Source organism: Ictalurus punctatus, chromosome 13 (assembly GCF_001660625.3).
Source record: "Ictalurus punctatus breed USDA103 chromosome 13, Coco_2.0, whole genome shotgun sequence".
Taxonomy (NCBI): Eukaryota; Metazoa; Chordata; class Actinopteri; order Siluriformes; family Ictaluridae; genus Ictalurus; species Ictalurus punctatus.
In genome coordinates, this window is record NC_030428.2 from 6,503,118 (window position 1) to 6,527,445 (window position 24,328).

At 39.0% G+C, this 24,328-nt stretch overlaps 2 protein-coding genes across 5 annotated transcripts; one reads left to right on the top strand and one right to left on the bottom strand.

Annotated features, from left to right (window-relative positions):
- Positions 1-690: 690 nt before the first annotated feature.
- Positions 691-20,589, top strand: p4ha1a (prolyl 4-hydroxylase, alpha polypeptide I a). 3 transcript variants are annotated; one of them, XM_053684967.1, is made up of 16 exons: positions 691-822; positions 3,435-3,522; positions 3,640-3,736; positions 4,958-5,109; positions 5,318-5,455; positions 5,565-5,816; positions 6,227-6,426; positions 6,582-6,758; positions 8,330-8,400; positions 10,375-10,440; positions 15,437-15,536; positions 16,511-16,564; positions 16,879-16,944; positions 17,079-17,147; positions 17,267-17,363; positions 18,376-20,589. In XM_053684967.1, the coding sequence occupies exons 1-16, from the start codon at positions 808-810 to the stop codon at positions 18,444-18,446; spliced, it is 1,713 nt and encodes a 570-aa protein (XP_053540942.1). In that variant the 5' UTR covers positions 691-807; the 3' UTR covers positions 18,447-20,589. The 3 variants fall into 3 exon arrangements, with proteins under 3 accessions (XP_053540942.1, XP_017339065.1, XP_017339064.1); XM_017483576.3 differs by lacking the exon at positions 8,330-8,400 and having other exon boundaries at positions 10,370-10,440; XM_017483575.3 differs by lacking the exon at positions 10,375-10,440 and having other exon boundaries at positions 693-822.
- arg1 (arginase 1) lies at positions 19,725-24,130 on the bottom strand. 2 transcript variants are annotated; one of them, XM_053684971.1, is made up of 8 exons: positions 23,939-24,130; positions 23,758-23,830; positions 21,771-21,945; positions 21,519-21,678; positions 20,941-21,036; positions 20,725-20,837; positions 20,498-20,634; positions 19,725-20,311 (listed from the first exon to the last, which is right to left on the bottom strand). In XM_053684971.1, the coding sequence occupies exons 1-8, from the start codon at positions 24,023-24,025 to the stop codon at positions 20,148-20,150; spliced, it is 1,005 nt and encodes a 334-aa protein (XP_053540946.1). In that variant the 5' UTR covers positions 24,026-24,130; the 3' UTR covers positions 19,725-20,147. The 2 variants fall into 2 exon arrangements, with proteins under 2 accessions (XP_053540946.1, XP_017339068.1); XM_017483579.3 differs by having other exon boundaries at positions 20,725-20,829; positions 20,942-21,036; positions 23,939-24,129.
- Between the last annotated feature and the right edge of the window lie 198 nt (positions 24,131-24,328).

A 24,328-nucleotide genomic window follows, 5' to 3' on the forward strand; every position in this document is an offset into this window, starting at 1 on the left:
AAAATAATTTAGACTAGTCAATGTTAATTCAAGATATGTCTATTGAGATTTGTCCTAGTCTGAATGACAGATCTCTGTGACTAAAGATTGCCCTAGTCAGAGATCTATTTGAGATATCTATAAATACATAATAGACGTCTTTAAATAAGATTCGACTAATGATACATTTAATTAAAGATATCTTTAATTAAGTTTGGACTAGACATAAATAAAATTCAAGATATCTACAATTGTAGTTTGACTAGTTATTTGTTCGTTTCAGATATCTCAAATATAATTTTGGATATATTTTGATACAAACTCAGTTCAGGTATCTGAAAATATCATATTGACTAGTCAGAATTGAATTAAAGATATCTATTTACCTCTGTATGTGTGACGCGTCAGCTGACGATATATTATGACGACATTAAAGATATCTTAAATGGAATTTTGATGTAAAGTTGTATTTACAGATATCTCGAATCAGATTACTTTCTAGTCAAATTATCTTTAAAGACATCTCTAATTACCATTCTGAGTAGTCAAATTATAATTATAACTCGTCGAAATACAATTGTAACTGTCTAAATATAATTATGGATACTCAATCAAACGTTTAATATTTTATAATTCCGCTTGCCATACCGCGCCCGCCGCAAAAAATAGGGTGCTGAATGTCTATAGGCTGTGTGACGTTAGAGCCGGTGTAGTATCGCCTTTCTGCCCTCAGGGGGCGACACTCAGCAGCAGCACTGCAGTCCCTGGAGCTGCACTGGTCAGTCTAGACACGGTGATACATCAGTAATCCACTCTTTTGGTAGGAAAATGAAAAGAATGATGGTAGGTTTCATGTTTTGTTCAGGTTATTAATCTTCGAATGACAAACAGCCGACGGAGCAAGTGGTTTATTAATTGTGAACTGGGGTCTGAGAGTCTAGAAATTTCTGTGTGTGTCTCTGAGCTGCTGCATGTCGGAGTAAGAAGAGCATGTCTAGCTCCACTTTCTATGATGTTTACACCACCTTTATTTATTCCTGCTCGGTAGTGTTTCGTGCTCCGTGCTGTTGCCGACCCCCTGTGTGTGGTATTTACCGTGTGGATACTGTGTTGTGTTTACTAACACCGCCAGTGTGAGAGAGGTCACTGATCAGTTCCTCGAGCTGGGCAAAAAGTTTTTGCTACAGAGGAGTATTTAGTTCATTTTTACTTCTCCCGGGTTACGCAATCCGGAAATCTACAAACTAAACCCCTTCTGCTTGACTGGATATACTGTTAGACACGATTAGCAGTTAACTTTCTTTTCATTTCTTTTCATTTCATAGGCTGCGGTGCCTTATTACAGGCCGCTGTTAACACGAGTAAAGCAAGGGAATAAATCTGTATTACAAAGGAGAAGAAAACAAGCTGGTTATGAGTTGTATTCAACTCCTGCAGTGTGTGTGTGTGTGTGTGTGCGCGTGCGCCCGAGGGACTGAATGAGTGTACGGGGGGGTAGGGCCGGGGACGTGGCACACTTTCCTCTTCACATATTCATATCACTTATGAATCCTGTGCGTTTTCCTCTTTGCTGAGGTTTGTGTGTGTTTTGTGTGTGTTTACAGCATGTCATGCAGATCCAGCCTGCTAACCTAATAACCTAGAAGAGCCAACTGAGTCCAAATAAAACTGAGTCCAACTGAGTCTAAATAAATAAAATAAAAACAACAACTAAAGCGTAAAGTTGTAGCGATGAAGATATGTTCTGGATATTTACAGCAAAAATAAACGCTTGATGTGTAACACACAAAAATGTTTGAAACATCCAAAATATATTCACATAATACACATTATTATACAGCACTGCACAAGTAATTGCACATATCTGCATTTTATTGCAATTATTGTCAGACTGTTGCCGTCACTCATATTTATATCCTACGTTATGTTTTGATATTTTTTACCAGCAAGTTCTGGTCAATGTAAATTCTACACTGTAAATGTGCATTTTCACTACACGTCGTACTGTGTATGGTTGTGTGCGTGATAAAAATTTGAAATGAAATTTGACTATTCGAGTACAGGTTTGTTTACGTTCTTCAGTTGCTGTATTTCTGACCGTTTCCTTACAGTGGCGCTATAGCACCAGGGTTTACGTTTTGGCGAGAGCTCGAGAACCTTAGGGTTCTTATTTTCTCCTCCCGCTATTTCATTGGCTACTGCCAAACAAAAAAAAGCATCGAGAGCAATTTAGCTCCACCCATTTAGATTTTGAGCTAATTTGTATACTATGCAAATAGTTTGCTACGGTTATGTTGCATAGTTGAGTTGACATGGATGTCGCTCAAGAAAAGTAAGTCTGATGGAGCTGAAATTTCTTTAACTGTATTGTTAAGATAGTCTGTAAGAGATTTAACGAGATTTAAAAGAAAATGGGGCTCATCTTACCATGTTGCCAAGGTCCAATTCCGAAGCTTGCATGCCCGTTGTACTTGCTGTCGATGATGGACAGGGGTCAGCATGGACACTGACCAGTCTGTGGCTACGTATCCCTATGTGCAGCAGGGTGTGATGCATTGTGCATTGTGACATGTTCCTCTCATAAAAATCATTAAAATTTTCTGTGACTTGTGCCACTGTAATCCATTATGTCGGTTTGGACCAGACGGGATAGCCTTCATTGCCCTTGTGCATCGATGAGCCTTGGGTACCCAACAACCTGTCACTGGTTTGTATTTTGCCCCTCCTCAGACCACTGTCTGTAGGTACTCACCACTTCTGACCAGGATCACCTCACGACCCTTGCCGTTTGGGAGATGCTCTCACCCAGTCGTCCGGCCATAACGCAATCCTAATCAGTATAGAGTGCCTTAGGAACTTTTGCTCAAAATCGCACCAATTCTTTCAGATTAGATGGAGACCATTGGTGAATGAATAATCTTGCCACAGATTCTCAATCAGATTGAGGTCTGGGCTTTGACTGCACCATCCTAGTCTCAAGTCTCTGACAGACTGGAACGAGTTTTCATCTAGGATTGCCATGTATATGGCTCAATCCATTTTGTCCTCAACACTGACTAGTTTCTGAGGCCCTGCTGAAGAAAAGCATCCCTAAAAAATGATGCTACCACAATCATGCCTCACTGTGGGTGATGGTGTTGTGTTTCAACCAAACTTACTATTGTGTACCAAGGCCAAAAATGTACATTTTGATCTCATCAGACGAGAGAACCATTTATTGCGTTTGCTTAGTCTCCATTGAGCCCAGAACCCTGGAGTTATAAGGTGGCAATGCTACCGACAGGGGCACCGTGCCTCCACTGTATAACACGAAGCAAGAAAAAGTATAATACGATAAGAGTGTATGGGTGTGTTTTTACATTTTTGTATTTATGTATGTGGATAAAGGTACAGCGTGCACTAATTAGCTCTCTCAGAAATCAGCGTAATTTGTGTATCTTTATGTATGTGTGTAGATGGAGACTTGGAGTGTATGGTGTATATTGCTGATCAGCTCGCTTCTGCACGACTGCTCTGCCCACAATGACCTCTACTCTTCCATTGGTCAGTTGAAATTTATGAGTTTGCAAAAACAGTTTGATTACTATTCATTTAGTATAACATGCTCTTAGGCTCTTCCATTTATGTTTCTGTTTGTCTACCCTATTATGTCCACCACAGGCCAAATGACAGATCTGCTGTTTATGGAGAAGGACCTGGTGACCTCTCTGAAAGACTATATCAAAGCAGAAGAGAGCAAGCTGCAGCAGGTCAAACAGTATGTCATGGACAGTGTTCCTTAAAATGTTTTCTACTGGCCAGACACCCGTGCCAGTTGAGCAGAAATACCCCATGAGCCACACAGTGTTGACCGTATAATAATTACATAGAAATTCTACAAAATTCAAAACCATGTAATATTTATTTCTTTATTAGGCCAATCATCAAATATTCCCAGTCCCTCCGTTTTGAGGTTCTTTTCACACACTAACTAAAAAAAAATTGTAATTGTGGCAGGATGATGTTAGTTATTTTATATGACAAGGTTATACGCTAAGCTGTGCCCACTCCGTTATGTTTCCCTAGTATGACAGAAGTGCCATCAGAGGTCAGCATGACCATTTTCTGCATCAAGGTCGTTATTGGCATAGAATTTTGTGACTGCTTTCACTATGTCTAGGCTATTTAATTGGCCCATACAGACATCCACTTCAGGTTCTAATGCTATAACGCCACCTGTGACTGGGCTGAACTGCGCTGCAGTTATCTGTTGGTTGAAGTGCTCAGCTTTGAGGGAACGGTGTTCACAGCCCTTAGATTAATAGTTACAAAGTGGATTTAGAGCTTAATTTACCACAGTCCGAGAATATTTTCCTTTCCTGATCCAACATAGGGTACCACTGAATCGGATTCTTACTACAGCCAGACAAAATTCTGTCCAAAACCAACTCCCTCCAATCAGAGGCCGAATAAAACCAGACTGTCCAGGTGATAAGACATGTAACTGTAATGAGATCATCAGTAAACAAAATCCAAATTTTAATTAGAATATAATTTGTATGCTCAGCAGGAAAGTGTATGGAGATCGTGAGTTTGAATCCTAATGATTCCACGGTTAAGGTCCAAGAGAGCAAAATTGGCTATGCTCTCTGGGTGGGAGGAATGGCATACTCTCTCCTCTGTTAGTCACTCTGACGCTAGCCAATTATGAGTGTCTGCGGGCTCATCTATGCAGAAGACGGTAGATGGCACTTTCTTCTGAGTGTCTTAGACTGTTCTGTGATGCAGCGTGAGTAGTAGTTTTAAAATTTAAAATTAAGCTTAAATGTAACTTTAATTATACATGGATCAGTGCATTCAAACAACACGACAAAACATTTTGTCTCAATAAGCTGGCCTTTTGTACTGACACAAACAAAAGACAAGCGTAAGCCTGCTTCGAATGTTAATTGAGATCAGTAAAAACATTTCATGGATATGTGCATGTGTTTTTTTTCAGTTGGGTTGAGAAAATGGAGACCCTAGTAACCATTGCTACGTACGACCCTGAGGGCTTCCTTGGTCACCCAGTCAATGCCTTCAAACTGATGAAAAGGCTGAACACAGAGTGGGGTGAAGTAGAAGACCTGGTGCTTAGAGACATGTCTGATGGTCAGTGTTGTATATCTTGTGTGAAGCCTTTAGATCAATATAATGAATCTATGTGAGAATGTGGCATTGGTTCATTAAAAAAACATATGTATACTCTGTGCAGTATTTTCTGTCAAGGTTGGATAGGGAATACATAAGTTTAGAAAAGTTTAATCTAAAACTGCAGAAGATAAATATATCAAATAAACAAATGTCTAATTTTACACAGGATTTATCTCCAACTTAACCATCCACCGGCAATACTTCCCTAGCGATGAAGATCAGACTGGAGCAGCCAAAGCTTTGCTCCGTCTTCAGGACACCTATAAGCTAGAAGCACAGGCTATCTCCACTGGAGATCTTCCTGGTGAGTATGATCTGAATTGAATGGAATTAGGCGAATTGTGTCAGTGTTATATAGGCCTAACTACGAATTTACATAGTTAACTTGCTACAAATGATTATATGTGTTATAGGTTTGCCTGCAGATTTGCCATATAAGGGCACTCTGGCAGTGGAGGACTGTTTTGAGCTGGGGAAAATTGCATACTCAGAAGCAGATTACTATCACACAGAGCTGTGGATGGCACAGGCTCTGGAACAGTTAGATGGCGGTGAGAAGTCAAGCATTGATGCTGTGACCGTCCTGGACTACCTGAGCTACTCTATCTACCAGCAGGGGGAGCTAGAGAGAGCCTTGGAGCATACCAAAAGACTACTGACTCTTGGTAAGGCCTGCTAGAAGACTATTCAAATCCTAACTAATGTTGCAAACTGTTCACTGATTTTTCATCCTTGCATAACTCTAACTCATTTGGTTCTCAAAAAAATACACAGCGTTGTTCATATTTGATAGTGTTACAACTGTCAGAACCTGGATTATTCACTGATTATTGTTGTAGCGGTTGGTATAGGTTGTACAAAAACATTAAAAGAATATAGATGAAGCCACGGTGGGAAGCCGGGTTCAGCATGGTCTGTATATCGTGCAGTGCAGGGTACTACTTTCATGATATGTATCTAAACATTTCATTTAGAAATTGTTTGGAAATCGATTTGCATGATGCTTTGTTAGAAGGGCTATACTTTCCTGATGTGATATTTTCTAACAGCTAATATAATCATTTATGTTGTACAGATCCAGCTCATCAGAGAGCCAATGGCAACCTAAAGTACTTTGAGTACCAGCTGGCCAAGCAGATGAAAGCCGAGAGGGATCAGAGAGGAACAGGGGAGGAGAAAAAGGAGCGAGAGAAGAGACAGTTGGACAGGATGAAGGACTTTCTTACAGAAAAGGGCAAATATGAGCAGCTTTGCAGAGGAGAAGGTATCAAGCTGGTAAGAGTCATCGTTATGTGCTTCCTTTAGTTCGGAAAGTACACAGGAAGAGTCCTCACAGTAGGGTTGCAGTGATAATCACAGAAAATGTAGAATTGGCAGAGCTACATAGGACTGGATTGACAGTTTCTTACTGTTCATTTTGAACCACACAGACCCCACGCAAACAGAGACGGCTGTTTTGCCGTTTCTACGACAACAACAGGCACCCGTACTATGTGCTGGGCCCTGTGAAACAGGAGGATGAGTGGGACCAGCCACGCATTGTACGTTTCCACGACATTATCAGTGAAAGAGAGATGGAAAAAGTAAAGGAAATGGCCAAGCCCAGGGTGAGTTCAACAAGATCTACAGCTCTTTATCAGTTATAGATGTTTTCATTTTAGATCACTTTTAATATTTGTGCTTAATGCACTTTGTTACTTGTTATAAAAATGGATCACAGTTCACTGGTTTTCAAGACTAGTGCTAAAAAAATTATATTCTACACATTAGTAAATTACAAAGCTCTTTCTGAGCTGATTTGGTGTGTACAACTGGAGCAACCATACTAGACATAGTTTTCACTAAACTAAGCAGTTTCTGACTCTTTGAGAAATGCATTCCATCAGATATTAATTTTATGTAACTTAGACCTGATTTTTATGCTGGTATTGCTAATCATCTACATTTGGTTTACTACCACATGCTATAATATGCTGTAATATGGTGCTGTAGTGCAGTTATATAGCTAATGCTATTGCCAGCACAGTAGACCTTGTAGTTCAGGCTAACTGAGGGATGTGTTCATTTATGAAACATTGGGCCTCATTTATCAAGCTGTATACAAATGGATTAATTTGTAAAATGGTTCGTAGGAACATTTACACAAGAAATTCGTTTGAATGAAAATCGCATAATTTCAGAAAGGAAAAAAAATGTTCCTGTGTGTGGAAATTTACACATAGGAATACTATCTAATGCAGGGGTGTCCAATCTTATCCGGAAAAGGCCGGTGTGTGTGCAGGTTTTCATTCCAACCGAGCAGAAGCCACACCTGAGTCTATTGAAAGCCAAGCTCAACTGATTAAACAGGTGGAATCAGCTGTGGCTCCAGATTGGTTGGAATGAAAACCTGCACTCACACCGGCCCTTTCCGGATAAGATTGGACACCCCTGATCTAATGTAAACCTTGGCTTGATTGACTTCAAATCAGATCATTTGTATGAATAACTGTACTTTTATTTATGTACTATATTGCAAGTTTAAATAGCTTATTTCTATTATATTTACAGCATTAGAACAGTGCTTAGAGAAGTGATTTATAGTCTCTATTAAAAACACTATTTTAAAACCATGCTAATTCACTACATCAGAGACTAAAAGTACCATCGAATATTTTGTGTAACTCAGTCGTTTTATATTATTGGCATTAATTTAAAAAATAAATATAAAGAAACCCATCAACCCTTTCTCTAATTTATCTCTAGATTCTGACCTTCTCAGGTGCTGTTACACTGCTAAACATTTCTTTTTATTGGCATAGAAGTGAGTCAGATAACTTCTGCAGCTCTGCCTTTTCTTTTACCATTTAGTAGTCATTTTTTGTTTCCAGCCCTGTATGCACTTTTATGGAGGTTTGTGGGCATCACTAAATGCAAATGAGCCGTGTTGGGAATGTGCTTTGGACTTCATGGGTGATCAGCATACATATGCAAGTATGAAGAAAATCAGCCTTTCTGAAACCTTTGTAAATCCAGCAGAATGTTCAGTTTGGCTTACATTTGCACACAGTTTTACAAAAAAGATGGATAAATGAGGCCCATTGAGGTTTAGTGTTATGGGAACATCGTAATCCCCAAACCAATGTACATAATTGGCGTAGTGAGTAATTCGTCTCCTCTCGGCCGGTTGGCTTCACAGCTGCGCCGAGCTACCATTTCCAACCCTGTCACTGGTGTACTGGAGACTGCCCACTATCGTGTCAGCAAGAGGTAAGACGCCTGTAGGCACACCAGTCATGCCAGTCATCCAGACACCTTTTTTCACCACATTCTACCTCAGCAACTTTAGCAAGACAGGACACACAGGGGACACTGTACACTTCTGTTTTAAATAATGTGTGTGTGTGTGTGTGTGTGTGTGTATGTGTATATATATATATATATATATATATATATATATATATATATATATATATATATATATATATATATATATATATATATATATATATGTATATATGTATATATGTAAAATAAAATATATGAAAAGTATGTTCCAATCCAAACATGGGGTTGAGGTCAGGGCTCTGTGCAGGCCACTCGAATTCGTCCACCCCGTCCTTGGTACACCATGTCTTCATGGAACTCACTTTGTACACAGAGGCATCGTCATGCAGAAACATGTTTGGGCTTCTTAGTTCCAGTGAAGGGAAATTGTAATGCTACAGCAAAGAAAGCCATTATACAGTTGTGTGCTTCCAAAACTGTGGGAAGTGTGTGGAAAAACCGCATATGGGTGTGATGGTCAGGTGTACACAAACCTTTGGGAATATAGTACATATGCAAAATTTGTATTAAAAAAAATACAGTGCGTAAGACTTTTGCACAGTACTCTCTCTCTCTCTCTCTCTCTCTCTCTCTCTCTCTCTCTATATATATATATATATATATATATATATATATATATATATATATATATATATATATATTCAATTCAGTTTTATTTGTATAGCACTTTTTACAGTAGACATTGTCTCAAAACAGTTTTACAGAAATATCAACACGGTATAGAGATGTTAAAGTTGCGAATTTATTCCAACTGAGTGGCGACGGTGGCGAGGAAAAACTCCCTAAGACATTTTAAGAGGAAGAAACCTTGAGCGGAACCAGACTCAGAATGGAACCCATCCTCATCTTGCAAGGTTGAGTCAGTACAAAAAACATTTTAGATTTCCAAAAATGACATTTTCAGCAATTTTTTTTTATGTTACAGAAAAATATTTATATAATCACAAGCATAGAAAGAAATAAATTAAATAGACTTCTTTTTAAACAATTTAGTGTCTACTAGGTTTTACCTGCAAAAACAGAAGTCAGTTTCCATTAGAACTGTTGTCTCCAAGATGTGCAGTAAACCTTACCAGCTGTTTCCTTATAAAATTGCACAAAATGTACCTGAGACTACTGATGTATTTACAAAAAACAAACAAACAAAAGCAAAGGGTTGGCACACTGAATATTGACCGTTTCATATATTACTGTTTACTCTTAATCTTTATAGCAGATTTTATGTAGAAGATGCAAGGCTATCTTTTCCAATACTTTTGCTCACCTGAAAATTGGGTGGTCTACCACCAAAGATGCCATGTTCTAAGTTGTGTAACAAATCTAGATGTTAATATCAGGGAATGAAAGCTGAAATTGTGATCTATCATCTCATATTCATCTTTGATATCTCAGCCTTGCCTTTCCAATACTTTTGGACAGGAATGTATGACAAATAGCTGTACTTGTTATCATCCTCACCAGGTAAATGAGTAGATTTCATTTATTTTTTGGCATGATAGTATGTTATTTCATTTAAACTCCTCATTGAATGATGCAGCAGGTTTATTTTTAACAATCATTTCACAGAGATCTTGAAACTTAAAAGGAGTGTGCAGGCTGTTCCTCTAGGTGTCACTGATCATGGTAGGGTTGCTGCAACACCTATCTTAGTACAGCGGAGATAGAGAATTAAAATGGCTGTTTTACTGCTTATAATTGCAGACTTTACCTGAGAGAACTTAAGCAGGTGCTACTCACCAAATAAGATACAAAGGGAGATCTTATCGGGCATGCATGCTCTTACCCTTTTCCTCTCTTTCTCTCTCTCTCTCTCTCTCTCTCGCTCTCTCTCTCTCTCTCTCTCTCTCTCTCTCTCTCTCTGTGTCTGTATTCCCCTGTGCCTTCTCCTTAGCTGAGGCGTGCCACCGTGCATGACCCCCAAACAGGGCAACTCACCACAGCCCAATACAGAGTCTCCAAGAGGTAAGGGGCTAAAGGTGAAGTGTAGAAGATCAGGAAGCATGTGTCCATTTGTTTTCCTGTCATGGTGCTCTAGTGTACCTCATGCATTCATGCTTTATGTTGAGGTTTGTCTTGTACTGAGTATATGAGGATGAAAAAAAACAAACTTGGATTAGCATTAGAATTGCCTCACATGTGGAGTAATGCACATTCATCAGAATGATCACTCGCACAAAGGTGCTGTGTTGGGACTGAGATAAAGCAAACATAAATATAAATATAGCATAAAAGAGTACAGTTCTTATCCCAACTTTAAAAATTGACCTCTGGCACTTTTCATTTAGCATGTATAAATTCAGGCAAATACGGTTAAATTAATCATTGTGTTTGTGTGTGTGTGTGAGAGAGAGAGAGAGAGCGAGAGAAAATAATTATTATGATGGACTGCATTTAATACAGTGGAAGACTTTAGTGGGGAACAGGCTGTGGGCCAAGCTTAAAAAATGTTGAATGTTGACCGTTACGATTTGTGTAAAAAAGCTCAGGCAATATCTCAGGATACCTACAGTACATAGGCACTTCTATGATACTTCAATAGGAAGCAAGCCAATCAGATCATTTGTTGGGCAGGACAAACCCACAACGCAAACATTACATGTGACTAGTAGAGCACCACAAAAACAAATTTAGCTAAATTATCTTCTGATAGCCAAGAAATGCACAAACAGGACTGATAAAAATATTATATACAGTGGATATGAAAGTATTCAGAGCCCTTCAGATTTTGCACACTTTGTGTTCTAGATTAATTAAATGGATTAATTTACCTATTGGATATCTACACACAATAATCCATAATGACGAGTTTATTTATTAAAATCAAAAACTGAAATTATTTGGATGGATGTTCAGAACTTTGTAGTAACACCTTTGTCACCGGTTACAGCTTGGAGTCTTCTTTGCACACTCGGATTTGGGCAGTTTCTCCCATTCTTCGTAGCAGATCCTCTGAAGCACAATCAGATTCTAGAGAATGTATTTCAAGATAATCAAAACAACAGGATGCACCTGAACACAATTTGGAGTGCCACAGCCAAGGGACTGAATACTTAGCTAAATGAGATTGTAACAGTAACTGTAACAGTGTTTAAAATATATATATATATATTCTTAATCACAGATCTCAACATAGAGATAAAAATAAATGCTAACATGAATACTCTCAATTTTCAGCAAAATAACAACGGTCATTTCACATAGGTATTTCCAGAATACCTGGTAAAAGATAATCACTGACAGTCCATTTTTGGCTAACATAATATGCTGATAATGTCATAATTATCAGCATGCAATTTCGACTGCCTTATTGGCATTGGCGTTGGTGCTTGCACACACACACACACACACATATATTAGTTATTTTGAGGGGACGGCAAATTTACACTGTTATACAAGCTGTACACTCACTACTTTACATTGTAGCAACGTGTCATTTCTTCAGTGTTGTCACATGAAAACATATAATCAAATATTTACAAAAATGTGAGGGGTGTACTCACTTTTGTGAGATACTGTATATACATACACACATCATGAGATATACAGTACTGTGCAAAAGACTTGCAGACAAGGCACATGCGTAGAAATGTTGTAGAGCAAAGATGTCTTCAAAAATAATGAAGTTAAATGTTTCTCCATTTAAAAAAAATACTATAAAGAGCAGTAAACAGTAATAAAAGAAACAAAGGCAGTATTTGGTGTGGCGACGCTTTGCTTTAAAAAAAAAAAAAGTAGTCTCTGGTAGAATTAATGCAGTTTTATAAGATAATGAGCTGTAAGTTTTATTGAGCATCTTGCAGTTGCCACAGTTCTTCTGGAGACTTTGACTGTTGCACTTGCTTCTTATATTTGCAACAAAACCCATCAGCCTTCATTGTGTTTTTTGTCTGAAAAGTGTCTCTTACCACTTAATATGTTGCTTTCTTTACTGACATACAAACATTTTTTGTAACATTTCATTTTGTGCTAGAAAACTAATGTTTGGAAATCTTAAATGTTTTTTGTACTGACTTGATAATGTAGAAGTCATAAAATAAAAATCTATAACAAAGTTTGTACTAAAAAAATAGGCTTCCCAAAACTTTTGCACAGTACTGTACATACACAACAATATCTCACGTGGTAGGTAGAATGGATAAACAGACAGAGTAACTCAGTGTCAGGTATACATACCCTCTTCCTCACAGCACCAACACTGATTAATGTACAAGCATATACGCTTGACTTTTCCCTGTAGCGAGTGCATTTCTGTCTAGCCTGACAGGAGCACTGAAGCTGCTGATAATCAGGTCAGTGTTTTCAGTGGCTGTCAACCACAACTCAGTAAGCAGTAATAGCCTTTATTTGTCATATATAAAAAGACTTGCACTATTAAGGGCCTTGATCAAGGGCCCAACAGTGGCAGCTTGTCGGTGCTTGGGCTTGAACCCCCGACCTTATGATCAGTAACCCCAAGCCTTAACCGTTGAGCCACCACGGCCCTAAAGCCAGTGTATTTCCATGAGTGCATTGTATTAACTTGAACGTCCTCCATTTTGTTCTCTGACGTCACACTGGCCAGTATTTTAGCGGGAAGCTCTGTTTCAAAGCGTTCATTCTTTTGTCTTTTTCTGCATTTCTATTCTCTTTTAACTTTTCCTTGGTTATAGATATTGTTTGAAAGTTTTCTTTACAACACTTAAAGAACAAGTCAGAGTTTGCTCTGAATGCAAGTGAAGATGTAACGAGCACTCTACAGTACAGAATCCTGTGGTGTTCATCTTCATGGTGATACAAACGCTGAGCAAATAAAATAAGTGCCCTTAAATAATATAGAAAAAGAGTGCCATAATCCAGTATTATTTAAATAAAACACTTGTTAGTCACAAAACATAAAATTGTGATAAGATTAGTCAATACAAACACGTGACGGCAACAGGAACAGCACTGCTCCTGGCCGCTACAAGAGCAGTACCTGCTCCCCCCCTCCAAGTAGGTCAAAAGGACCAGCCAACAGTTTTTTCAATCTTCAGTTGTCTAGTGTCAGTGAGTAGCCTCAGATTCTTGTTCTGGGTTGAAAGGAGTACTGTGAGATGTCTTCATCTGCTGTCACCTCAAGGTGTAACTGCTTCTGAGATGCATTTCTGCTTACAACAGTTGTTAAGATATAGCCACTATATGAGTTACATTAGCCTTTCTGTCAGCTCTGTCAGATCCTCTGACCTCTATCAGCAACAAAGAGTAAAGTCAGTGTAAAGTCATTCTGTATAAAGTCCAGAGACTGTTGTGTATGAAAAGCCCAGGAGATCAGTAGTTTCTAAAATATTCAAAGGTCCTGCCACAGCATCTCAATTGGTTCAAGTCAGGACTTTGACTAGGCCACTTTAATTTAGCTTGTTTTTTTTTAGTCATTCAGAGGTGACTGTGCTTTGGATCATTGTCTTGCTGCATAATCCAGTTGCGCTTGAGTTTCATCTTACAGACATTGTCCTTTAAGATTTTCTGGTAGAGAGCAGAATTCATGTTTCTATCAGTTAGTGCAAGTTGCCCAGGCCCTGAAGCAGCAAAGCATCCCCACACCATCACACTACCACCACCATGCTTGACAGAGCTGATGATGTTGATGTTCTTTTTGTGGAATTCTGTGTTTGGTTTATGATCAGAAGTAACAGGACCCCTGTCTTCCAAACAATTCCTCTTTTGACTCATCAGTCCACAGAACATTCTCCCAAAAGGTTTGAGGATCATCAAGGTGTGTTTTGGCAAAATTCAGACGAGTCTTAATGTTCTTCTGGGTTAGCAGTGGTTTTCACCTCACCTCTCTTCCATGGATCCATATTTACCCGGTGTTTTTCTGATAGTGGAGTCATGAACAGTGACCTTTATTGGTGCAGGAGAGGCCTGTAGTTCCTTTGATGTTGTCCTTGGTGCTTTTGTGACTTCCTGGATGAGTAGTCACTGTGCTCCTGGAGGACTTTTGGAAGGTGATCTACTTCTGGGAAGGTTCACTACTGTGCTGAGTTTTTCCATTTGGAGATAATGACTCTCACTGTGGTTCTTTGGAGTCACAGAGCTTTTGAAATAGCTTTGTAACCCTTCCCAGACTGATGTATTTCACTCACCTTCTTCCTCATCATTTCTGGAGTTTCTTTCAATTTTGACATAGTGTGTTACCGTGTTAGACCTTTTAACCAACTGTTAAACTGCTGTTGAAAAAGTTCTATTTAAGTGTTGATGTGATTGAACAGGGTTTGCAGTATTCAGTCCTGGTTGTGTCTAGTCCAGCTGAACCCCATTATGAATGCAGTTTCATAGATTTGGGGAATTACTATGGGGGCAAATAAATTTTCATACAGGCCCAGGTGGTATTGGATAACTTTTTTGCTTCAATAAATAACATTATCATTTTAAAAACTGTATTGTCTGTTTATTCAGGTTTCCTTTGTTTTATCTTAGATTATGTTTTAAATTTCTGAAACAATTTAGTACAATATATATACACAAAAACAGAAGAAATCAGGATACTTTTTCACAGCACTGTACTATTGCTGTATTGGACTTGTTTCAACTGGATTAATGTCAGAATATTGATCAATTTGTAAATGTAGTAATTCAAGCTTCATTAACATGCAGTACCTCCAAGGTTTCTGGATAGTCGGAAATTAGTGGTGTTTCCCAGAGTATCAATATCTACTGATCAGTGAGTGAGAGGGCCCTTTACTCATCAAAAACACATTAGGATAATGGAACATTTGATGTTTTTTCTTGGGGGGAATAAAGAAATGGGGCCTAGCAATAATCTCCCTACAGATGACTAATCAAACCTAAATCTTAGTAACTACACACTGCATGCTATCATTTCTACTAACTCAAATCACAACTAATTCTTGACCATTTCCCAACGACGATTGTGACTGTCTGAGCAGACTGCTTTCATGCTGATTCAGAGAAAAGCTGATTGATTGTTTTCTGCTTGCAGTGCCTGGTTAGCAGCCTATGAGCACCCAGTGGTGGACCGCATTAATCAGAGAATTGAAGATATTACAGGTTTGGATGTCACAACAGCAGAGGAGCTACAGGTGTGGCACTGTGTGTGTGTGTGTGTGTGTGTGTGTGTGTACTAACACTGCTGTTTGTTAACAAGTTAAATATGTTGTATTTTTGAAGATTTGCAGAATGGATAAGAAAACCATTGTATGTGATACTGTCAAAATTACTGCCTAAGGAATTAATAAGAGGAAAGGCTAATACATTCGGTTCAGAAAATATTCCAACTCCTTCTGGTTTTGCACACTGTTCTACATTTTCTTTTAAAATAGATGAAATTGACTTTTTGCCTTTAATCTATGCCCAATAATCCATGACAAAGTGGAAACGTGGTTTTAGATTTGTTTTTCTTAAAAATTAAAAACTGAAATAATTAAATGAGATAAATATATAGAACCTTGCCAAATTGAGGTACTCCAAATGAGCTCAGGTGTAGTCTGTTTGCTCTGATTAGCTATTATATCTCTAAACCATGACTGGACTCCACCTGTTGTAAATTCAACTGATTGAACATGATTTAGAAAGGCACACACCTGTGTTTATAATAATTCACAGTTGATGTCAGACCAAAAACCAAACCCTGAACTGAACCCCATATAACATCTTTGGCGAGACCTGAAGATGGCAGTTCACAGATGCTCCCGTCCAATCTGATCGAGCTTGAGAGAATCAGCCCGAATGAATGTGAGGAACTGCCCAACTCCAGGTGTGCCTAGAACACTCAAAGCTGTAATTATTGCTAAAGGTGTTTCTACAAAGAACTCATTTCAGTTTTTGATTTTTATTACACAGGCAAAAATTTCTAAACACTTGTATTCATTTAATCATTATGGATTATTGTGTGTAGATTGATTACCTTAATCCATTTTAAATTTAAGGTATTAGACAAAGTGTGCCAAAGCTGAAGAAGGGTTTGTATAATTTCCAAACCCACTGTATATCATTTTACAGTGTATTTTAATATAATGTGTTATGCATACTATACCTCTCTTTGTATTTCTTTTAGGTGGCTAATTATGGTGTAGGAGGCCAGTATGAGCCACACTTTGACTTTGGGCGGGTAAACAACATTGTCATTTTATGCTTTAACAGCTCTCAACATTGGTGAGCAAATAGGCGAAATGTATGTCAGTCTCCCATGGACTGATTTCAGTGTTGATCTGTATTCTTCCCTGATCTGCACATCAACTGATAACAAAACTCAAGATTAAAGGCAAATGATTCATGGCAGTAAAATTTTTAAGTTCATAAAATTAATAATGTGCATGGGACCTCTGTTGAAAGCTGTTTTGAATTATTCTGAGCCTTCTGCATTGAGCTCAAAGGCAACTGAAGCATTCGACACTTGTTTTGTTTCTTTATGATCTCCAATAGAAAGATGAGCCAGACGCCTTTAAGGAACTGGGCACAGGGAACCGCATTGCCACCTGGCTCTTCTATGTAAGTGATCCACGACACCTGAAATGCGTACTTGTATTTCCTCCGTTTCTACTGATGTGAGGCTGATTTTTATTTTTAAATTACTGTCTGAAGAAGTGGTCTCTCTGTAATATGGGCGCATGTTTCTTCTGTAGATGAGTGATGTGGCAGCAGGGGGTGCCACAGTCTTCCCAGAAGTAGGAGCAGCGGTAAAGCCAATGAAGGTACAGCATGTCCATGCTAGTGAAACAGGCTTGCTTAGTCTTGATTATGTTTTCAATCTTTTGTCCAACATTGTTTTTCCTTGTTTTTTCTAAAGCTTGTGTTTGTTTTTGAACTACAGGGTACAGCAGTGTTCTGGTACAACCTGTTCCCAAGTGGAGAGGGAGACTATAGCACAAGGCATGCTGCATGCCCAGTACTTATGGGCAATAAGTGGGGTGAGTGACCTGAAGGTCATCTTCATTTGAGCTCCTTTCGCTTTACTCCACACTGCATGTGCTTCTTTTTTCATTTAAATAGTTCATTTCTGTTCTTTTCTATTTTTATTCTGAAGGAAACTTCCACCCTGAGCATCTTGAGTTGACTTTTAGTTTAAACTTGGACAAGTTGGTGTATTTTCACTTTGTTTAATGGTTTCCTACCCACAAGGCCATTCTACAACCTGCTGATAGGTGTACCAGTGAGAATTAGACCTCAGTAAATCTCGATGAAAAGAGTGATGCAGCGGTGCTTTGGTCCTTTACTCTGTCCAGCTCACCTTCTCATCTTTACACTTTGCTGAAGTAGATAAGGTTCCAAAGCTTTCATTAAATAATGCAATCAACCGTCATGCCATATTCGAGCTAAGTCTCTGCCATAACCCTGTCTCGGAGTTGTATAGCTGCATCCACTACCTCTATGTTGTAGTTTTTTTTTCCACTAATATTGCATACAGTTAATCATGTCACTAGAAAATGGCGAGTGAGAAAAGCCACTTGTTCTTTTGTTTTTAGGAGTGGACAGCAAAATCTGTCATTGTCCCTTATGTTTGAGATCGTTGAAACTGTTCCTTCTGTTAAACATTATAGTAACTGCGCTAGTAATGACCCCGTGCGGTGCCAGCATGGTTAAAAGTGGCAACCAGTAATGTCTGACAGGAATAACAAAAATACAGCAGCAGAAAATGACCACGAAGAATCACTAAGCACAGTTTAACATGACATCCTTCTGACTTCCTGTTTTAGAAGGAAATACACCAACATATAGACTCAAATCATAGCTAAGAAGTTATTTCATGGGGACTTTAATGTGTTTCAGAGCAGAGTTTTTCCTTCTAATCACATCCCAACTTTAGAAAATTTATATCCCAGGAACTTTCTCTTGACAAAGAGAAGATATACATTTATTGATCCCTCTGAGAAATTCAAAAATTGCTTTGTTGAACATTCTTTCTGTGTCTTTCTTGTGTAGTTTCAAACAAGTGGATCCATGAAAGGGGTCAGGAGTTCAGAAGGCCCTGTAGTCTGCATAAGACAGACTGATGATACCCTTCCTCATCCCATCCTCCTCCTCGTTTGTGTCCACCCTGTGGTTTAAGACCTATGGGATGCTCCTAATTCAACCCCCAGCCCCACCCACATTTGCCTTTAACGATCAACCTAGGTCTGCCATATTTTATTTTTATTTAAATGTGTGTGTGTGTGTGTGTGTGTGTGTGTGTGTGTGTGTGTGTGTGTGTGTGTGTGTGTGTGTGTATCTGCCAGCATCTGCCAGCAAATTGCATTGATGCCACTGGTGCCTTTTATCGTTGCACAGAATAGCTGCAGAGAAGAAAGATGTCCCTCATGACACTCCATCTTTCCAGGTCTTAATATAGCTGAGGTACTATGGGGAAAATCTCAAGTTTCAGTACAGTACCCTCATGGTACCAGATTTAACTGAACTCACAAATAAAAAAAAACATGACATTTCAAATCTAAAACTTTCATCTAAACATTTCCTTCACACAAACTCTACACTCTGGAGCCCTGAAGTCGGATTGTAGCTAAGAATGTGTCAGGATGTCTGGCGGACTATAGCTACAACTGTGTCAGATTCCATTAGCTGTGCCATTGGAGTATTTTGCAATACCGTGCTTGCTCTGTGTCTGTGTGTGTGTGTCCATGTGTTGGGAAGGTAAAGGATAGGCTTATTGCACTGATTATCCTGTAGGAATGCTGATGAGAGTTAGGGCTTATAGATCTATGCACGCTTTCCCCTGAATGTCTGCCATTTGTTTGTTTCCCCCTTCTCTTCCCATTCTCTCAGCACACACACGTGCACACGTCTGATGCCAGGACATTGTATAAGGCTTCACTTGCACTGAGGTCATTCACACAGGGGAAAACAAATTAATGTCCTGTCCTGTTTAAACCAAAAGGTCCAGCTATGTTTAAGATTTCTCCTTCCTCAAGTGGAACAAGGATTAAAGAACAACAGATATAAAGTGCCCAAGAACTACTTGCCAATCAAATCAGTGCAAACCGTGTATGAAGTGCGCTAGGCCAAGATTTCTTGTACTATTGACAATTACAGTGGCTACACCAAGGTTTGAATTGATGAAATGCTAACATCCTTTTCTTCTTTGCTAGCAAAGTTTTTAATAATAGTGAGACTGTAGCACTCAAGCATGACTCCAGTTACTCCTGATCAGGAAATGAACACCTCTATTTGATTATCATTTCATGTAGTCTTTTCACTCCAGTGACATTAGATTTGGGTTCAAATACTGTATAAATGTGTGAAAATTGTTTACTGTGGAAAGAAATAATTCTCTGATCTATTTATCTGTTTGGATGCTTTTATTCTGTCAAAGCTTTCCAACAAATCTGTCAGCAGTGAAACACCACAAGAGAGAGAAACACTCATGTTGGTAATTGAATAAAAATAAGTAATAAAAATGATTGTGGTTATTTCATTTTGTTATGCTGCTACCACAAGGACGAGTGGATGGAGGGTTGTTCTATTTATAGTTGGAATATAGAATTTAATTGATTTGGATTTCTGAAATAGGTTTTCTTCAATAGCTTACTTCCTGTATATTTTAAGGGTATTTCAGGCATAAAAGAAATTGTTACAGGATGACTTAGTGCTGTTGTAGGCATTTCCATTGACGCTGTTTGTGTCGCCCAAAGTCTTGTTTTACTACAATTAATCTTGTGGCACGCATGAAATTTCCAGGAATACGTCTGAACATTTTGCATTTATGGGTCTGGGATTTTGTAATCGGCTGCGTGTGATCCTTCACGCACTCGTCCAAAACAGCCTAACACAAGATCCACCGCCACATTTGCTGTAAAACGTGCCTCTTCCTCTCTTTTGGCTTGCTTTGGGTTCACCTCCACGACGTCAACAGCAGACAGGAGCCCTGTTTGTGAAACACCATGGGATGGGTCGGCTCCTAATACTACATTTCCATTTCTACATCTGAATCCCTAAAAAGCTTCTCAACATTGCACCCAAGACTTTTGCATGTTTTATTTATATATCGCATGTTACTTTATTTATATGCTTGTCTAATTATGTTCAATTAAAAACAGCAGGTTTCTCTCACCTGTTTGACACACGTACTCCGTGATGTAGATGCCCTCTCTGTACGTCAGGCCTCCTATCACTGGGGTCCCTGTGGCTGGTGCCACTGAGGGGTCCAGGGCGTCAATATCATAACTCAGATGGATGGGTTTTTTTATCCTGTGTGTCAAAGCATAGTTGATATATTTATAATGTGGAATAATTTGAATATAGATATTATTTGTTTTAAGAATGTGAATGAGTACTTACTTTGAAAATATGTGATCACACATCTGTTCCATAACCTTGGCAATTCCAAGACTATCTACCTCTGTCATACAGAAAGTCTTAATACCCAGGTGTTTCAGGATGTGACTGGAATGTCCATATTTAAAACAAAAAAAAAAGAACATATGCCTTCATTCAGAGCCAAATAATACAAAAGTTTGATCTGAAACTGTATATTAGCCACTGATTAAGAATTTACTGTTCCTCTGGGTCTACATCTCTGAGTCCAATGTACACTACATCTTGTGCTGCTATGCAAGGCTTAATCCATGAGAAGTTTGGCAGGACAGGAATCTGAAGGAGACAGAAAGACAATAAAATAAAACAAACATATTTCTATATAAATAGTCTCTGTATGTTAAAGTTATAAATGTAACAACTAACAAGTGTCCATAGCAGCGGTCAAGGTCTGTGATATTCTGATCCATAATCAATGTTCTAAACATCAGGTTGATTGGGAAAAAAAAAAAAAAATTAAAAATCTTAACCTTCAAAACTAAGAAAACAGGATACTTTGATCTACATATGTATATGTACACACTGGAAACGTCTCTGACAGCTATATTTTTGCAGTAAGACTAGCAGACCATTCTCATCATATTACATGACCACACACATCATAGAACAAAGTCCTATAAATATAGTCCATAACACAGCCATGATGAACACCTTTCACATGGGTCTCTTGTATGGTGTACCCTAATTTTATTAACACAGAGGGTGTATTAGATGCACTGAATAAAAATATTTTCTCCAAAATGGTAAATAATTGCTACCTTAGTGCACAGCTCACGGATGAGGTAGGACATGGGCTGCCCATGGATGTTTCCTGTCGGACTGGTTAAAGGTGTGTTAATGTCAGCATGGGCATCCACCCACACTACACTCAGCTCAGGTCTGTAGGCTGCGTGACCATGGATCGAACCAATTGCTAAACTACAGGAACAAACAAAAACACTGGTGAATAAACATGTCCATTCCTCATTTTCAATCCTCAGACTTCAGTTTACGACATGAACTTGCTGAACCTGTGATCTCCTCCAAGCATCACGCAGGTGTGACCATCATTCTTAACTCTCTGCACAGCATCAGCAACTTGTTTGTTGGCAAGACCAACCACCCGGGGTTGCTTTGTCCTCCCAATGGGCTCATCATTGGACACGTCTTCAAATATTAGATTGCCATAATCCTTCACCACACAACCTGAAAGACAGAGCCTGGACCAGATTATTTCCTGATACACTCACTCACCAAACAATTTATTAGGACCACCTGCCAATTCATGCAATTATCCAATCAGCCAATCATGTGGCCATAAAATGCATAAAATAGTGCAGATACAGGTCAAGAGCTTGAATAAATGTTCACACCAAACATCAGCATAAGGAAAATGTGACCTTGACCATGGTATAGTTGATGATGGCAAATGTGCTGGTTTAAATTTTTTCAGAACCCTGGAACTTTCATGCATAACAGTCTCTAGAGCAGTTGCCAACATTGTTCCTGGAGATCACCCTTCATGAAGACTTTAGGTCCAACCATAATCATGCCCACCTAACCATCTAATCATTGCATTAAGAAGTTCTTGATCAACTGAATCAGATGTGTAAGATTTTAGTTGGAGATGAAACCTGCAGGAAGGTAGATCTGCAGGAACAGGGTTGGTGCTCTAGAGTTTACACAGAGTGGTGCAACAAAAAAAATCCAGTGAGTGGCAGGTCTGTGAGTGGAAACACTCACGTGTCAAGCTGACAGGACAGCTATGGTATCAAATAACCTCGCTTAACAACTTAACAACGGTGAGCAGAAAAGCATCTCAGGACACACAAAACTTCAGCTCTTGAGGTAAATGGGCTACAACAGCAGAATACCACATCAGGTTCCACTCTTGTCAACCAAGCCCAATGGGCACAGGCTCACCAAAACTGGACAGCTGAAAGTTTAAAAAAGTCCATGGATGTTTTTCCACAAATTCTTAAACCCTTCAACCAACAGCCATGCCATATTTTCCCACATTTGGATGTTTAATATGAACATTACCTGAAGCCCTTGACCTGAAGCTACATGATATTATGCACTGTGCTGTTGCCATGTGATTGGATCATTTCATTAATATGCAGGTTTATAAGTGTTCCTAATAAAGTGGTCAGTGAGGTAGTGCCTACACAAGAAAAAAAAAAGCCTGACGTCTGTTTTAAATTCTCTGGACTTGGAAAATACAGATTTAAAAGTAATAATGGCACTAAATGGAAAACCTCAAGCCTAATGAGTGACAGAAAAGTAAAATAAAGGCATAATCCAGTATATTAAAAACAGGCTGAGTTTGACTGTATGTCAATAAGTCACTCATGATACACAGGGTGCGTTACTGGTTGCACTTGGCTCTCTGCTGGTGAATTACTGTTTATGCAAGGAGAAGATCAACGCAGTAATGTCATCTCATTCTGACTATAACAGGAGGTGTGTACTGCACAGATACAATCAAACACACACAGAGGTGGGTGTTGCAAGGTCAGCCAGCTCTGTCCTATCAGATCCCATCTCGTGTCTCTCTCTCTCTCTCTCTCTCTCTCTCTCTCTCTCTCTCTCTCACACACACACACACACACACACACTACAATGTACTAGTCAGATTAGACAGCTGAATTGTGTTAAGAGAAACTGTAATAATACAGCAATTTATTTAAATGTTGCAACATGATCTTTGAGGCATTATGCAAATCCTGAATTTGTTTGAAGATTAATGATCCACAATAGGGACTGATTGGAATAACACGTTTGAACACATTTTGGTTATGAAACCATGTGAATCCAGTATTACAATGCAAACCTCGCCGTTAATACTCGAAACTAGTCAGTATTGCTAGAAAAAGTGCGTGTTCTCCTAAACAGAGAAGTTTAACAGTACAAGATTATATTTAAAATATCAAATACTGGACATTTTATTGGTAGATATTAGTAGCTTTTTTTTTTATTTATCTGACTTTTAAATTTCCAGCACAGTAACACGGTTACCTTGGCCTTCAAGTTTCTTCACCAGTCCCGCTTCCCGAATCACATCTGGTCCCAGCTGGACACCATCCCTGGGCTGTAGCAGGACACTTCACATTATTTCTCATTTCATTTACTATCCATCCTTCAAACAGGGAAATCAAAGCACGCTTCCAAATATCTTTTTTCTCCAACTGGAGCTCACCTGTCCTTTAGAAAACGGTGCTCCGATGATCCCGACAGAGTGCAGGTCTCTGCGGAAAATTCTGACCGCGGTGTTTAAAAGCTTCATTGCGGTGCTGATGCGGTGGCTCTCTCTGTAAACGCCTCACGCGCTCCAGCGCTCTCCCGCACCTGGGATCTGATCCATTACTTAAATAGCACCTCGGGCCAGGACTCGCCCCTTTCCCTCACATCACTGTGTTTATTAGGAAGCGGGGTCAAAAAAGTGGCCCGCCCACCAACCTGACCATGTACTTTAAACAGTCTGAGTGAGGACGCCAGTTAAGATGAAAAAAAAAAAAGGTAACACTAACGTTATCCAAGTATAACAACATGAACGTATGTAATCTGATGTTTTAAAACCTTGTCAACA